This window comes from Aulostomus chinensis, chromosome 18, assembly GCF_037954235.1.
Source record: "Aulostomus chinensis isolate RoL2024-O1b breed Wild chromosome 18, RoL_Achi_v1.0, whole genome shotgun sequence".
Classification (NCBI taxonomy): domain Eukaryota; kingdom Metazoa; phylum Chordata; class Actinopteri; order Syngnathiformes; family Aulostomidae; genus Aulostomus; species Aulostomus chinensis.
In genome coordinates, this window is record NC_141337.1 from 7226629 (window position 1) to 7243804 (window position 17176).

At 41.7% G+C, this 17176-nt stretch overlaps 1 protein-coding gene across 7 annotated transcripts in view; it reads left to right on the forward strand.

Annotated features, from left to right (window-relative positions):
- The first annotated feature begins 304 nt into the window (after window positions 1-304).
- srcin1a (SRC kinase signaling inhibitor 1a) overlaps window positions 305-17176 on the forward strand; it is a 69842-nt gene continuing 52970 nt past the window's right edge. For all 7 annotated transcript variants that reach the window (XM_086186160.1, XM_086186161.1, XM_086186162.1 and 4 more), the window contains exon 1: window positions 305-358. In XM_086186160.1, coding sequence (XP_086042286.1) covers window positions 334-358 — 25 coding nt within the window. In that variant the 5' untranslated portion in view covers window positions 305-333. The remainder of the gene's footprint in view (window positions 359-17176) is intronic.

Sequence of the window (17176 nt, forward strand, 5' to 3'; positions counted from 1 at the left end):
GCAAGACGGACAGCCAGGGACATACAATCAGACAGAGAGAAAAGAGGCAATGCTTAGAACTGGCAGCCTTACTTCTCTCTCTCTCGCTCGCTCTCTCACTCTCTCGCTCTCTCTCTCCTTTCTTGCCTTACTCCTCCTTCCTCCCACCTCTTTCACGATCCTTTTGTCCCTCCCTGCCTTCCTCTTTTTATTTTTTTTATTTTTTAATAAAATATTTCATCTAAACCCAGTGAGTTGGCGACAGCTAGGGTTGAATAAGGAGATGGGTGAAGGGAGATGGAATAACCTAGAAGAGAAAAGAAAGTGAGGCATATAGGGCTGAAAGCAGCGCGGATGGAGGATGCTGGGAAACCCTCAGGTGGGCACATGGAATGGTCCCCTCTCCTCCTTTTTTTATCTCCTGGTCCCATTTGTTTCTATCTCACCCCCCTCCCCCCTCACTTTGTGTCTCAGCATCCTTTTAGCTGGTGCATCTGCTCGGATGCTTGCGGTATTTAATCTTGATAACCGGCAGCACTGAGGGACTCTCTGAAAGTGTATATGTGTGATAGTGTGTTTTGTGGATGTTGTCATGAGAGTCACGTAGCGCTGCTGTCTGTTCCTGCCTGCCTCCTGTACGTTCAAAGGCTGTGGCGCTCGCCGGCTCCTCCAGGACTCAAGCTGCCGCTGCCTCAGTCATGACAGCCTTCTTCACAAACTTATAGCTTCTTCTGCGCCCCTTCGGGACTTTTAAGTCATTTGTAGTCAGTCACTTGTAGTTCATTTGAAATCTGTTGTTGCATCTTGTTCCGCCATGCTGATCTCTCTCTTTTTTTTTTTTTTTGGCATGTTTGTGAAAGCAAAAAATTTTGTCGCTGTTCAAGCTGATTTAGATTTAAAAGCTTTGATTCCGTCTCTTCTATATCGAACATGCCTGTTTCCAAGGAGATGTCAGCATCACCAAAATAAAAGCCTGCGGTCAGTCAGTGTTGCTACTTCCTCCTCCAAGTGTGCCTCATTTCAATTCCCCTGTCCTACTGCTGTCTACTCATATTTGAGGACAGTGTATGATTTGGAGGAGGTATAGCTAGAAGATGTGACCAGCAACTAGACCGGTTATTTTTCATAATTATGCAATCTAACGACATCATCGTGTGTTTGTGAGCGTTGGGTGACCCTGATGTTGATGGACAATTACACCGACAAGTGACAGGGATGTCTTTCCAGTAGCAGTTCTTTTAGCACTTTTTACAATCATTTGAGGTTTTTTGACTTGTTTCCGCTGGCCTCCAGGATGTTGCCAAACTTTGCCTTAATCTCAGGACAGCTTGCAACATTGACGATATTAGCTAGCATAAAACAATTTGGACCTGCCAGACTGAATTTCAGCTCATGCAGCTGTAGCTAAGTAATTTGTTCTGATTGTCTTATATGACACATCGTTATCAGTGTTGGGTTGTGTTCAGGACAAGATCCTGGTTTGGGTGCAAAATGAGCAATGTTTTTGATTAAAAATGGGAAGCTGGCAACACAACACATCCATCATCCATTGACAAATCCCATCAAACCAGGTGTGAAACATGAATATAAATCACTAACACAAAACAATTTCCTCTACTCACTAACAAGAGCCTCCACGAGTAGCCTCAATCCTGCCTCGATCCTGCCACAATCACTTATCTCACAAACCATCCACCTATCCCTCCCTCTCCTTATACGCATGTTTTCCCCTTTTCTTGACGTCCTGTGATTTCCTTCTTGATGTGGTTATGATTGCTATTACTACTGAATGGCGTCGTCACTTATACAGCTCATTTTCACAACTTATATCTCTGTCCAATCTGCTTGTTCTTCTGGCGGAGGGGTACAGGCTACGGTAGATGCCTGTAGATGCAAACAAGTTTCCTTTTATGCAACTTTACCAAAGTTTGCCTGACAATTAAATGAAAACACGTTGAGTGCTATGACACTACAGGGTGTGTGTGTGTTTGTGTTTCTTAAGTGCTATTGTGTTTCAGGACTTCTCATTAGCCCAGAGTGTTTTGAGTCAATGGAGGCCAAAACCTCTCCTCCCCTCTTTTGTCTTTCCTTTCACAACACTCTGAATCCCAAATTAGGAGATGCGCAGATTTTGTGTGTGTGTGTGTGTGTGTGTGTGTGTGTGTGTGTGTGTGTGTGTGTGTGTGTGTGTGTGTGTGAAGCCTGTTCAGTGATCCTTGATTCACTGCTTGGCGGCCTTCACTTGCACTCTTGTATTGTGGCTTCTTCAGATGAATCTTTCCCCCGTGTTAATTAGTCAAGTGAAACACCAGAGTTTAAACTATTATTTATTCATCTTGCCCTTAGTTCGATCTCATCACTAAACAGGGAGTTTATGTATGTGTGTGTGTGTGTGTGTGTGTGTGTGTGTGTGTATTAAGAATCAATGCCAGGAGAACACAGGGTTCACAGAGTCGAAGGTAACACACACTTGCAAGTAACACACTTTTAGCAAAGCAGCAGCACTCTGAGAGATTGAAACGTCTCCCCGCATAAACTTTCCTCACCCACCTGTTCTTAAAACACCTACACTCTGTTGCCTTATAAAAATAGCACAGCAAATTGGTTGTGGGGATCAAACATGAGCAGCTGACTGTTTTATTTGTGCTGGTATTTCATACGTTTGTGGAGCAGAAGCATGTATACTGCCAGATCATAGCCAATTGTGCGTGTGTGTGTGTGTGTGTGTGTGTGTGTGTGTGTGTGTGTGTGTGTGTGTGTGTGTGTGTGTGTGTGTGAGAGATAGAGAGAGAGACTGTCTTCCTATACTAAGAGCCAGGTTTAGGGTGATTTTAATAGTAGTGTATGTGTGTACTGAAGGGAATCTGAGATCAACATTGCAACTTAGGCATTTTTTTCAAAAGGTTTTATTCAACTACGGCTCTCAAGTGAAATAAACAGAGGGTTTATAGTGGCAGGATGCAGCTAAAATGTCTGCAGTGGTAAGAACAGAGCTGCGTTCAATAGGACTAACTTGATGCGGCACATGCAAAGTAAACACACAATGGAATATAGTGAATTGACTCAGTTAACACGGCGAAAAACTGAAGAGCGAAATTCACTAAATTTTGATTTTTAGTTTTCCCAGTGAACTCCCGGAGTCCGAATCAATGCAGTCCTGTTGAGTGTGTCGGTCCATAAGAACGGATGTTGTGTTTAGGAGGGTGGTGTAAATATGAAACAGAGGAGTTAATGGCATCAAGTGTGTGTTTTTTTTTATCTTGGTCGAGACTAGTTGAACTCAAATATGAAACAGTGACTTCTACTTTCAGGATTCAAATTGATTTTATTTATATATTGTACAGATGACTTATCAAGGTCGTTCCAGAGTGTTTATCTGCTTACTGTATGGAAATATGGATGCCTCTCATGAGGAGAGGTCAGATATCTGAAGACGAGGTGGCAGCGGGGTGTGAAGGACCAGACGGAATCATTAAATCAATCATTGCTAATGATCAGTCTGTTTGAGGCAGATTTGTGTTAGTTATTTGCCAAAGGCTTTAAATAATGAGTTAACTGTTGCTGGGCGCCTCCTTCATTTTCCCAGCTTAGTGGCAGCTTTATGTCCTCGTGATTGACGTGACGGTGTGACAGGGTCAAAGAGCCCTGCTGAGGTCAGCTGGGGATTTTGGAGGATCTGTATGGATGTTTTATGAGCATTAATCCACTTCTTCAGTTAAGAGCATGGTCTTTTAATTTGAGAGGAGGATTTCTTGATTTTCCTTACACACAAATTGGCTGTTGTCTTGGCTCACACACACATTAGCTGTGCTGCTTAAAAACTCAGATGCTGTTGCTTGCACATATTCCTTGAGCTCTTCTCTTTGGTTTTAGGCTTCCGTGCATCATAGAAAGAACTGCTGAGCGATACTTGCTGTCAGAGTTATTGTGCGATAATCCTGTCAATGTTCCCCATAGCAACTCCATGTATGGTCAGAGTCAAATAATTCATTGATCCCGAGGGGAAAATTCTTGTGTTGCTTGTGCAACAGAAAATATAGTGTAAAGATAAATAGTGAGATAGACTTGTGTAAAATAGAAATATATTAAATAACAATCAGTAACAATAAATATACCCTGTGTATATATTTATATATACAAATTTAGAAATATGAATGGTTGACGCATTGCACCAAAACTGTAGTTTTCTGGGTTAGTAACAGATTGGTTGTGGCTCAGATGGAGGAGTGACAGAGTTTAATTGTGACAGGAAAGACAAATTTGGGTGTAATTTAGATGTAGATGGTGTTGACCAAAGTATTGCTGCCCTTCGCAGGTGTTTTCAATGTTTTATTTCTTCGAACGTCTTAGAAGGCTTATTGCAACCTTAGCCAGACAATGTCTCAGGGAGGCTTTGAGGGCGACTCTTCACATTTGGACCGAACATCCGCTGGAACTCAGCTGAAAAGGTTCTGGAGGTCAAAGGTAAAGGGTGCTGTCACATCAGAGGAATGAAATATCAAGAGTTTCTAGTGGGTTTTTTTTTTTCAAATCTTCCACCAATGTTTCCTTGAATTTAAAAGCCTTATTCACCAAAAAGTGCATCATTTATCTATCAGTTGCTCACTCTGAGATGTTGTGCATTCATGACGAATTTTCTATTCCCCTGAATGACTTCTGGGTGAATCAGTCGTGCAGGGTCCAGGACTGTTGGCATCAATGTTGGCTATCCGGCAGTGGAGTCCTGGCCAATGAACCAGCTGGGAGGCAGGATTTCAGCTGAATGTGTGGGCTGAGTTTAAACACTCACATGCTCACGTGCGTGTGACTGGTTGCTGGGGGAACACTGTACAAGTGTGAGGTGGTACTTGTTGTTCTTTTTGCAATAATAACATACTGTATTAGTAGAAGTAATTGCGCAAATACATGTCAGCCTTGCATCAGGGAGCAGCGTCATGCTTGTGGGGGTGGTGGATGAGGAATCAATCACAAAAGTAATATGATTTAATGTATTTCTGCCTTTAAACTGAAACATATATGCCGTCTTGTCCTTTTTTTTTAAACTCACCATTCAGTATTGTGTTTAGGAATGGAAAATTACCTAGACTGAATGTGACGAGCTTGTGTACAGCAGGAGGTGATGGTGATGAAGACAGAGTAAAGCTGTAGCTAGAGGCAGCAGCTACAGATGGAGAAAATGGAGCATTTGTACACATCTGCTATAGCCACAGGGTGAGAGGAACAGCAGGTCACAAACAGAATATAACCAGATGTCAGCTGGAGATGAGGGCGGTTCGATTTTTTTCTAATTAAAGACTGTGAAAATGATGCATTTTTGAGAGATTTATTGAAAACTGATGCAGATAAGAGCTGAGCGACACTAAAGGAAGTTGCAGAACATGCCGTGAGTAACTGGCAAGCTTTTGAGTTGGAAATATCTCAAAAAGTGTCTGGTGAAGCTCAGAACCGGGCGAAAAGGCAGCTAAAAAGAAGGTGGTGCCGTGAGACAAAATGAAGGAAGGTTTTTACTTTTGATAAGTTAAAAACAGCCATAAAAGTGGCCTCTACTGCAAATCAAGGTGATTTTTTTTTTTCTCCCTGAATATGCAAGGATCTTGTGAGCAAAAAGTGAAGACAGACCCTGATAGAAGATTGGGGGATTTCTGACTGAAAAACATGCTGTTTTTGAAGATATGTCTGTCTTCCAGGAGTTCTCCGTTGAGATTAATGTCCTGTCATCAAATCCTTGACTCCCTCCTGTCAAACACACACTCAGACTTCTATTCACAGGCACGCATCCTCTCACAAACGAGTTTCAGGGTGACAAATAGATTTGGTGGACAACTTGCACACCACTGCTTTCTTCTCTTGGCTCCCTCCACTCCCATCACTCATGTGGACCTAATGCCTGCTCCTTCCTTAAATCTATTTCTCTCAACCTCCTTCCCTATTTTCAAACCTCGATCTGGCCCACTTCTCCCAAAGCTTTAAACACTCCCTTTCATCAACCTCTTTCTGTCAGCCTCTGTATTCTCTTCGGTGGCTCTTAAAGTTCCTTTCACCTCCACAATTTAGCCTCTCACTCTCTTGGTAGCCGCCTTTGTCTCTCTGTCTCTGTCAATCTCTATCTCTCTTTGTTTCTGAGCTAGTTGTGAGTCAGTGTTAGTGCTTACAGGATTAGCCATGGGCTGCTCCGCCAAAGGCTCTGGGGCACAACCACTTACAATTGTCACTTTTCTGTTCATTCAGCCAGCAGGTGGCAAAAGGAAAAAGGAGGAACAATCACCAAAATAGACATTTGTTGATGTCTGTATTTATATTAAGTGGTTGAAGAACACGCCTCTGCAAGGGGGGGGGGGCAGGGGGGGCAGCTGCAGTTCCTGCAAGAGAGTTTAGTTTCAAAGGCATGATAGGCAGTCTGCGTGTGCGTATCCAGAGATCCATTTTTCCCATGGGTGTGATTGGCAGCACATGGTCTTAACAGAAGCTATCAGATTGCCCTGAAGGTATTATCATAAATGTCACTTTTATTTTGGTTAATGTTGTTTGGTGCCGTGAGAAACAGGAAGACCTTAGCATGTCTGCATCAAAGGCCTGCAGCGGTCGATCCCACTGGTAATACTAAAGATATCCCAACCCATGATTGCAGGAGAACGTATTGATCCTAATAATGAGGGAAATGAAGGATACTCATTTATGTGTAAATGCTGAATCAAAGAGGGAATTTTAAAACACCTTCTTAGTAATTGAATGCATCTCATTAGTTTCCTGCCAGGGAATAATGTGTTAAAGATTTTAATGATAGAACCCTGCTTAAGTAAAAAATTTAAAAATGTAAAAAATAATAAGAACAACAAACACAAGTCACCAAATTGCAACAGGATATATTTGATCTTCTGTCCTTTGATATGATAAAAAGTTGAAAGAGAAGTTCTGATGTGATTGCAGCAACATCCTGTAATCCCTGAGCTGCTGCAGTGAGCCATTTTGGAGTGAGATGAAGGATCAAGGTTATCATCTGGAAGGCGACAGAAAACTTTACTGCTTTTTCTATAACTTTCACCATCTAAAACTGCTACTCACAGCAAAAAATTGATGCACACTGGAGTTTCATCCCCCCCCCCCAACCTTATTTTCATCGAACTGGTCCGAGCCTGACCTGCAGTTCTCCTCTGCGGTTGGAACCGGCCGCGTGCCTCTTTGCTTGTTGTTTATAACGCCAGGCTTGTCAGGGGGCTGTCTTTGTTGTTTTTGTTGTTGCAGTGGGCACCGTGTTGTGTTGGCAGTATACAGCTTGTTAACGTCTTAGTCGTCATCTCCTCCTCCTCCTTTGTGCCAACTGGCTGCTCTTCCCTGCTCACCTATAGTACATCACCGCAGAAACCCACACATCCATCTGTAGAGCTGCCCCGCCCCGTCATCCCTCGGTGCACCAACCCAAATGGGACACGGGCAGTCTGGTGAAGGCAGGATCATGGTGCTAAAGAACACGGTGTTATTTTAAACATATCCTTGATACACGTGTACTAAGATCAACACACTTTGATAATATCAGGTGTAGATTACTGCATCAAAACAAGCGTCTGCTTTTTTGTGCTATCCTAGACAAAAAATGGAAGCATTTACGCAAATAAACTAAACTAAATAATTAGCATCTGCACTAATGTGGCGTTCCAATCGACAGAACAATGCTGAAAATGCAGCATACCTCTATAGCAGTAATTGCATCTGAATAAAAGAAATGCTAAGTGGTGAGAATACAGTCATTCATCATGTGTTCCAAGTGGCCTTTATGCAAACTACTGTGCTTCTTTGTGGATTCCTGCAGCAACTAATGGAGCGTGTTGTTTGTTGGCTACTCAGGGGGAATTAGAATAAAAATGAAAAGGAACATAAGAGTGTGTGTTGCTGCAAATTCACACAGCAGAACAGAAATGCAATATTTAATTTGCAACCTCACTTCGAACAAACTGGAGGTCCCATCAGAAAGATAGATGCACGATAAAACGATTTTCAAGTTAAAAAAGACGATATAAATGTCAGTCAGACGTTCAGTCTTATCAGCTGATCTGAATTGTTTCTCAGGGTTTGGCTGCAGCTCCAGGTTGCCATGGCAATACTGAGTTTCTTCTCAGTGGGAAAAGGTTTCAGCTGGGAGACACTCCTGGAATACAAGACCGTGACAACCGTACCCTTTTTAGGTGTCTTCTGTCACTCAGAGCTTCATAGAGGCAAATGTTTTCCCTGCTTAACTAGTCTGATGTCTGAAATAAAGACACTTGTTTTCTGGCCAAAATTACGTGACTGAAGATTGACATTTGTGGCTGCGAGGACAAGTTCAACTGAAAACTTTGCAATGTCGTGTAATGAAAGTAAAGAGAAGATTTCAGCATCGACCCCAGGATTTAAATCTTTCACCAGCCATTGATAAAAACCGGCCTTGCAGTCTTTCCATAATCCTGTTGACCAACAAACAAACAGCACTGAAAACAAAACCTCCATATCAAAACAGAATAGAACATTCACACAACGGCTGTATCATTACGATAATAACACAGCCTCTATGTTCAGTAGCTGACACTCTGTTCTGACACAACATAATACTTAACCTTTCTCTTTTTTTGTGTTTGAGGTAGAGCCATCCATTTTCTTGCCCTCTCCTTTGTCAGCAGGCTGGCAGAAGTGGAAGACGGAAAAATGTGAGGCTTCTGTTTTGTTTTCTCCCCCCCCCCCCCCCCCCCCCAAAAAAAAGAATCTCCAAACTACTCTGCAGCCCACTTTGTCATATCCTCAAGGGACTAGTGAAGCAAGCAATTACTTTAACACCCCACTAGGGACTGCTGTGCGCTGTTCATTGCCACGCTTGTTCTGGGATCACAGTATGCATGACAAAACCCTCCTAAACAGGCTTGAATGCTGACACGGGATTTCATCTTGGATCTGTGTCACAGTTTTCACGTTCCTTCAAGTGCAGATGGTGTCTTTGTATTTGTGACACTGTTTCAACATGTGTATTTTCCCATCTAACTGTCATCGGGGGGTTTTGTTAACACAAAAAAAGAAAATGATGTGGATATATGATTTGAAGATAAAAGAGGAGCATTAAAGTTTGATTCTCTAATCTTCAAAGCCTTCAAAAGCTATTTCCTGCAAGGCAGCTGTTAGAAAATCCGCCTCCTACCTCCTATCCTCTGATTTTCCATTTGTCTCTCCTCTGATACCAGTTGACAGTGAGCAGTTTGTAGTGTGACACGCCACTCCGTGCATCATAACAAAGAGCTGTACCTTGGTGACTCGACAACTTGTAATCTCTCCTGTCCTGCATGTGCCGCATCTGTCACTAGCTGTGTGTCTCAGCAGCATGCTGGTGGAAGCTTTAGCAGCATGCACATGAGACATAATGCGCGTGTGTCATTTGTACAGATGTTGCCGGAAGTATTTCACTTATCACAGTTGTCGCTGAATTATTTAACACAATGAGAATTGCTTTGGATTCAGGAGTTGAATTAATTTACCTAACAAAATTAATGAAAATGGCATGGACAAAAATATTGGGAGCATTTTATAGCAGAAACTTTAGAGAGAATAACTTCAGTTTTATTTTCATTCAACTGATTTTATTTTTTTTTTAAATGTTGCAAGGACAGCGCATATTAATAGCCATTTCTGTTAATGTGCCAATTTAGTTGCCTTGGTTCATTTTCAGGTCTAGTCCCTTGGCAGGTGTGATGACAACTACAAAAGACATAAAATAAATTAAAACAGGAAACTGCAGAAAAAACAGAGTTCACGTCATAACAACACTGCAAATACCAAAGACAAACAGGCATGACATGTAAAACACGTATTTAAACAGCTCTTCTTGAGCAAACTCTCAGGTTTGTATGGTGTCCTTGAGTTTTTAGCTCTTCCATAGTTCACAGTTCATTGTCCTCCTGGAGGACCCGTAACTAAAGTGCAGCTCTCTGAAAGGCTGTTCGTTGGCCAGGGGCAGCATGAAACGCTCTCGCCATGAGTCTCCTCTGGTCGGGACGCTCTTCGTGTCTTTAAAAGTTTCATTTTGTTTTCTGTGTACATAAAGTTGGTGGGACTCACCAAGAAGCTTAAATGTCTAAAGGACATTTCCTGGTGGGGCTGTGGCGCACATACAGTCATGCAATCTCCATTTTGGCTTTTTTTGTGTTGATGGAGGTGTGGGGTCTTCGTGTGGATGGTGTGACTGTGACACTGTTGCACCTTGATCTGAAAGGTTCAGATAGTTAAACAAGCTGTTTAGGGTTAGGAGAGCACCAGGGTCTGCTTACAATAAAACATCTCAAAACATCTCTCATGTCCTAGAAATGCTTCCAGTCTGGCTCTCTGTTGGAGAGGCATTCTGCCAGAAAGGCTAACCCTTCACTTTTGAAGTTTTCCTTTGATCAATCTTTCTCCTAAATCTTGAGTCATTGTTCCTTTTGTCTCCACGTCCATGAATGTTGGCTGCAGTCCAGCGGTCCTTAAATGTCTAGATAATATTGGCAGCAGTGGTCACAGGAGCATAAATCTCTGATGGGATCGTCTGCTCAGTTCTCTCTCACCTCTTCAGGAAACTCTCTGCTTGTCTTGCGATTTTGTTTTTTTTTTAAATCTTTAATGTGACACACAACAGCACTTTCCTCAACTCAAACAGGCTAGATGAGTGATTGTAAGACTGAAGAAGAAACCTTTTATATTAGTTAAGAATCTGCTTGAAGTATAATTAGGTTATTTATCATAACATCAAAAAGAAAATCAAAAAAATCACCCCGGCTATTTCTTCATTGTTTTGTTCCATGAATAGAGGACAAATTTTCCGTCAGTTATTTTCAAGACAGAAAAGTCAGATACCGATACTGTCTGCTACATCTGTATGTGAGGCTAGCGGACAGTTTTTTTGTGATATAGCTGGCTTGCTGCCAAGGCAACCCGTCTGCAGTGATGGCTGCTGTCATCCTCATCTCAACTAATGACTGGCAGTTTTGACTGATCCGCTTTATTTCTTTCGCAGATTCTTGGAGGTAGTTTCCCTCCAAGCCTCTTGCTCTTTTAATTAAAAAAAAAAAAAAGTTATGGCAGTAGCATCCCAGTTGAACTGTCAAAGAGGAAAATCGCTCATGATTTGAAAATCATCACTTCTGCAAATGCCCTTGTCTACCCCTCCAGCAAGCAAATCAGAGAAACTAATTAGGAGAAAATAACTAAATCATATGAGCTCTAGTTCTTTTCCGAGGGTCAAAAGTTGCATACTGAGAGAGAGGAGAGATTCTTTTTTTTCTTCATTTTACAGATTACAACACAGTCTACCCTCCTGGTTTGACCCACAGAGCCGCAGCAGAACAACACTCTGGGACCAAGTCCAGCTTGGTCAGGGGCACTGGCCAGACTTGTAAACCTTAATGTCTTGCTTTTTGTATTCTGGGCTCATTCTGAGCTGTAAGGATCATTCATCATATCTGTCTCCACAGAACTGGAATGATTTGAGTATCATCCCAATTCATTTTCATCAGATTAACCTTTACAATCCTCCCTGGGGTCCCAAATTTGGCTTTGTTTCCCAGGCCTCAGCTGATGCGGCACATAGTTTAAAGTGCTTGCCTCTGCAGCTTTCCACCAGGCGCTCTTGTCTATTGCGACGAAAGGCAGCAGCTACAACTACTCTATATTTAAGAATTTAAACATGAAGGCTAGTTTGATTTAATATAATAAATGATAATGATAATTGCAGGCACATTTAACGCCAGGTGTGTTTAGTCACAGCAGCTGATGACCTGCAAATTTTCTGTTTCACTGCTCACACGATTGCTTTTTTGGCTTGCCATGGAGCAGAATACACACACCTCTCTGTCGTTCCTGCTGACATCTTTGCTGATAAATCATTTAATCAACTAATAGAAGTGATGAATGAATTTTAACATGTAATAGAATTCAGCACTGTGATTGATAACCCATGGCCGGAGCCAAACTAATCTGACAACAGATGCCTTCCTGTGGGAGAGGGCTCGTTACGCTAGCCTCTTGGCTCCATCCAGAATGACAACGGAAGGTGCGCTTTTGCTACAAGAAGCTTGGCAGCTGGTGTGCAGGGAGGGAAGGCAACAAACTACACGTCAGAGCCAGTTTATAATCCTACCCTGTAAGAGAAGAAACCTTAACAATGCTGCTCCACTAGAAAAACACGGAACCAGCAGCAAAATTTGTGCAAATTACAGCACCCATTATTACACAATTATTAAGAAACCTTAGGCTCCTAATCTTCGCAGCACAAATCAGGTTTCAGCTTTCACTTAATAGAAATTATACAAGAAATAGAGGGTACTTAATGAGCAAAAGGCCAACTAAATCAAACCCAATTAAAAAGAAATGACATTCTTTATGTATGTTAAAGGAATTTGACTTAAATTTGAAGAGGCTCCTCCTTGGCCTACATTGTAGTAGACAGACAGACAGATAGACAAAAGCACTGACAGCATTAAACCCTGGACGCCGGCATCGTCCCCTTGGTGGGGGCATCCACCAATGGAGCATCCATCATGACACCACTATCCAACCTCTTCTCCACATTTGTCTGTGAAACAATAAAATATACATTAAGAAATACATTAAGAGAGATTTTTTTATAAAAGAAAATGTATATTATAATATGGCTGCCACTGGAAGGGAAGATTTTTTCAAATGAATTTTGTTGTTTGAATTACTCTGAGGCAAATCCATCAAGGCATCAGTAAGGCTGTGTAAACATCAATAATTCAATATGGCTACCACCAAAAGCGAGCAAGCGCAACCATTAATGATGAGTTGAAAGGCAGTTTATAGGATGCTAACAGGAGCAGCAGTTACAGGGGCAAAAATATACTAAAGTAGTGATCTTATTAAGGGCTTTATTTTAGTGCTTTAGTGTTTAATTAGACAAAAGAACAGTGAAATAAAACTACTGTTTTCAAATTTGTTCCTCTCTGTTTTAGTGATGTGTTTCTCACTTTAGAAACTGCTGCTCTGTATAAATAAGACAAAAGAAGTGCTAAATGCAGTGAAGTCCTAAATACTGCTTGTCAGCCGCTTCATGTTGAGAGATACTTAGGATTATTTTTGTTTGGGCAGATCAGAATAAACTCGCTTGATAGGACTGCATCATAATCATTTATTCACCCTAAACTTTTAGAGACATTCTTTATACTCCAGTAATTTAATCAATCATTTACCCGATAACAGTGACAGTCCTTCTGTCCTTTACACGAGTTTTGATTTTTCATCGACGACGACGACGACGACGACGACGATGTTCTGTCTCATCTATTTGACAAGCCTCATTATGTTCCTTCCACTTTTGCCCAAAGGGACCTTTTGGGAGATTTGGGTTTTGGTTTCTTGCAGTACCTGTAAAAATCCATCCTTTCCTCTCGCTGTCCTCCATCCAGCTGGGAGTTTGGACAGCCTCGGTAATGTCAGCCTGCAGAAGAATGTTGTGTTATCAAACTGTTGCCGTCAGAATGTCGGTCTCTGGAGGAGAAACAGGAAGAGGCTCTCTCCTGTCTGAAACGAAGGACTTGTTACGTCCTCCCAGGTAACAAACAGGCTTTAAGCCTTACAAACATGATATCTAAGGAATATCTTGAAGGGTTATTTTTTTCAAATGTATTGACTTTGTTTAGATTGCAGTGTTTTAAGCCTTTCCTCTTGAATTCACAAGTGAATTATTACAAAAATTTCACATTAACGTCTCAGCGTGACTGCATGAGGCTGCAGGTTGAGTGGAAATAATTTTATTTGGAGCAAAGTGTACTAATATTGAGGAAATGTGTTGGACTACAAAACAAAATAATGAACTTGAAGTGGCTAATAACTATTCTGCAAGTTTTAGTGTTTATTTCTGGTTAGTGTATATCCTCTTTCATACCAATTCATTGCTGAAAGTGGCTTTAGGTCCAATTAATTTTTCAGGTAATATCTTCATGGGCATTAATTAAGTTGAGTCAGGATATGCACAAGCTACTTGACCAGTTTTCATGAAACTAGGTGGAGGCGTGGAACGTGGGTCTGCAGTACCTATAACCTATTTGTGCGTGCGTGCGTGCGTGCGTGCGTGTGTGTGTGTGTGTGTGTGTGTGTGTGGGGGGGGGGGGGGGCGATCCAAAAATATCTTTTTCACTTTTTTAGCATTGCAAGATAGGGCATCTTAATTAATTTCTAAGGAAATATTGCATGGACCTTTTATGAAAAAACTGCAGGCATATTTTCAGTGATTATATCTAATAAGTATGGTTTAGTGTGAATGGATCTGCTGGAACGGAATATTTAAATTCTCTCAGTGTAGAAAAAGGGCTACTGATTCACTTTGGAAAAAGCTTCCTTTTATATATTTCCTCAGTTTTGGACTTTTATCCAGTCAAATATAATGAAGTCAGCTGTACATCTTCATTAAGAAGGAGCTGTTGGCCTTGATGGACATCTGCATGGTCCTATTGACCCTCTGTGTTCAATATTAGACCAGATACACAGCTCTTTACTGTAAACACACCAAAAGAGTTGTGAAAAGATTACCCTTGCTCCTCTCCAGTGTTGGCCCCTCCTTCATGATAACCCATAGCTCATCTCATGAATATGTAAACACTGTGTGTATCAGCAGTACAGATAGATACGGTGTCTTAAATCTTCTGTTTATATCCTCATATTTTTTCTGCTACTTAAGCTGCCCGACCAGATTTCACCCCATCAGTCATGTTGCAGTTAGTGGGTGCTTTGCAGCATTATATGTACCTGTGTGTTTGTGTGTGTGAGTATGTGCGTGCGCTCGGGCATGGCCTCATTTGTGCTTTGTGGCAACAAAATGCTGCCTTTCACAACTTCAAACGGCATAGCAGTTTGAGCAATATGACCTCAGAGTCGTGGGCAGTACTTCAGGGTTTTAACATAGTTAGGGTTGATACGGTCATGGAAAACCTGGAAATGTCATGGAATTTGGAAATAGAAATTTCAGGCCATAGAAAAATACAAGTTACTGTAATACAAGTTTATGTTGCACCGAACCATCTAGCTTGTTATTCATTCATTTCAGAGAATGTTTGCTCATGAACATTTTCTTCCCATGCATGGAAAACGAATGGAAATTTATTGGTAAAAATGTGTTGAGTGTCTTTTTTCAGTCGCTTCCTTTGAGGAGCAGCTGTATGTGGCCTCCTTGAGAGAAAAAAAAGTCTTCTTTCAGTCTTCATTCAGATAACTCTGCCACTCTTTTTTCTCCAAGCACTTCCAGTTGAAAACTGAATTTTGCAGGATGACACTGGTATCATCTCTGTTGCTCTCTTTTTAAAATGTGTCAGGAACCGTCACCCTGGTAACCAACACAATGGAGAAGCTTGTCCTCGTCGTATCTGTTTATCCACCATGCTAGAGTACCTCTGATAGAAGTGATCATAATAGAGAAAGAAAGGCCCGTTTGTAGGAGCAGATTTGCCAGCTGCTCTATGTAGTTGATTAGTTTTAATCAATGCATTCAATGAAACAATGTGTTATATGTTTGTCTCTGATGGATGGATGCACGTACACATCCCCTCCTGACTCCGTACAACGGGTGAAGGCATACATCTTTAGATTGATGCTCATAGTTAACAGACAAAAGTAAAAGTAATGATAATAACTGCACTGGTTATTGTTGTCATAGAAACACGACAGCTGCCCCCCCCCCCCAACACTGTGAGGTAATTTATTCCAACATTTTTCTGCTGCTGAACAAAAAAGCTGAGGACACAAGCCCTTAGGCATACAGTTGTAATGGTAAAGGTGATGTGCTATTGAATGACTGGCTCACACAAAGTAACATCCACTATGTGTGTGTGTGTGTGTGTGTGTGTGTGTGTGTGTGTGTGTGTCTGTGTGTGTGTGTGTCTGTGTGTACTTGTGTGTCCTCCAATATTTATGAGAGGGCCTGTGGGACAAGTAATGATCTATTAAACAGGAGCAATTTAGCATGGAGTCCTTGGCAGCCTTCACTTGCAGTATCTGTTACCAGTGACCTCCACTTTTTTCTCTTCCTGGCTTTTAATAACTATGGCTCCCCCTGTCAGTCAACATGGTGCAATACAGCTGCTGGGATGACGTGTTTAACGTCCAGTAGCAGTGCCGTGCAAGTACTCTTTAAAAAGATTCTTGTGTGAGAGAGATATGTGGCGATGTGTGAAAGAGATAAGGACAGCTGGCAGGTTCTGATTGGCCAAGTGTTTTCATCCACCTCCACCAGCCAGATTTGGCCTGTTTGCATGATAAACAGTCACGTTCTACCCCCGGGAAAGTCTTGCTTTCCTGTCTCTGGTGTTTCACTGCATATTTCTTTCGTTCTAAGAAACATTATCTATTTGTCCTGCAACCACATTAACTTGTGTCTGCCCTACAAAAAAAATTGTAGTGTAAAGAATGCTGATGATAAACTATTTGCAAGTTTTTGGTCCACTATATCAGGTAAAAACAGTAATAACTGAGTAGACATGATTCCAAATTGGTTTTAATCATTATTTTTAGCATGCAGTCCATCATCCAGTGAGTTTCTTTTATGAAGCATAAAGACAGGTGGGTGGTACCACAGGTGGGACGATTTGCTGTCTGCATATTCAGATGTTTGCGCTTTGTTTTGTTGTGTCTTTCATCGTTGGGCTCACTGGCTCAGAGGTGCTCTGCATCGCGCTGCTCTGCCGACTCCATTGAGATCAGCTTGAAAGCACTATGTGCACTTTATGTTGAAGTAGTACCTCTGTCTCTAACAGCAGCAGGATGAATACAGAAATATTTGTTTGTGTTTTTGCATATTTTTTGCATGTTATGCTTATTGCTATGTGTATTGGGGGTTATGAAGTAGTAGAGGTGCGTGTCAAGTTTTGGTTTATAGGGTCACTTGTAGATTTGAACAAAGAGGTTGAAACCAAGGATGGAACAGACAAATCGATGCAGCAGCTACTCTACCAACTCTGATCCGTGTCGCTTTGATTCATTTCAGCCTCCATACAAAGATCCAATGTGGTGACAGAAATAAGCCCAGGTCAGTGGTGTAGTGTCACATGGTTTTTCATTTAGTGGACCTGGATTTGGGACTTTATTCCAGCAAGGATCTGTGCTACTCAGGTTTGAAGCAAGAGGATTAATAACCCACCAGCAGGAGCACAGGCTGATCTGACACTGCAGTGCAATCTGCATGTGGACTGACCCAGGCAGG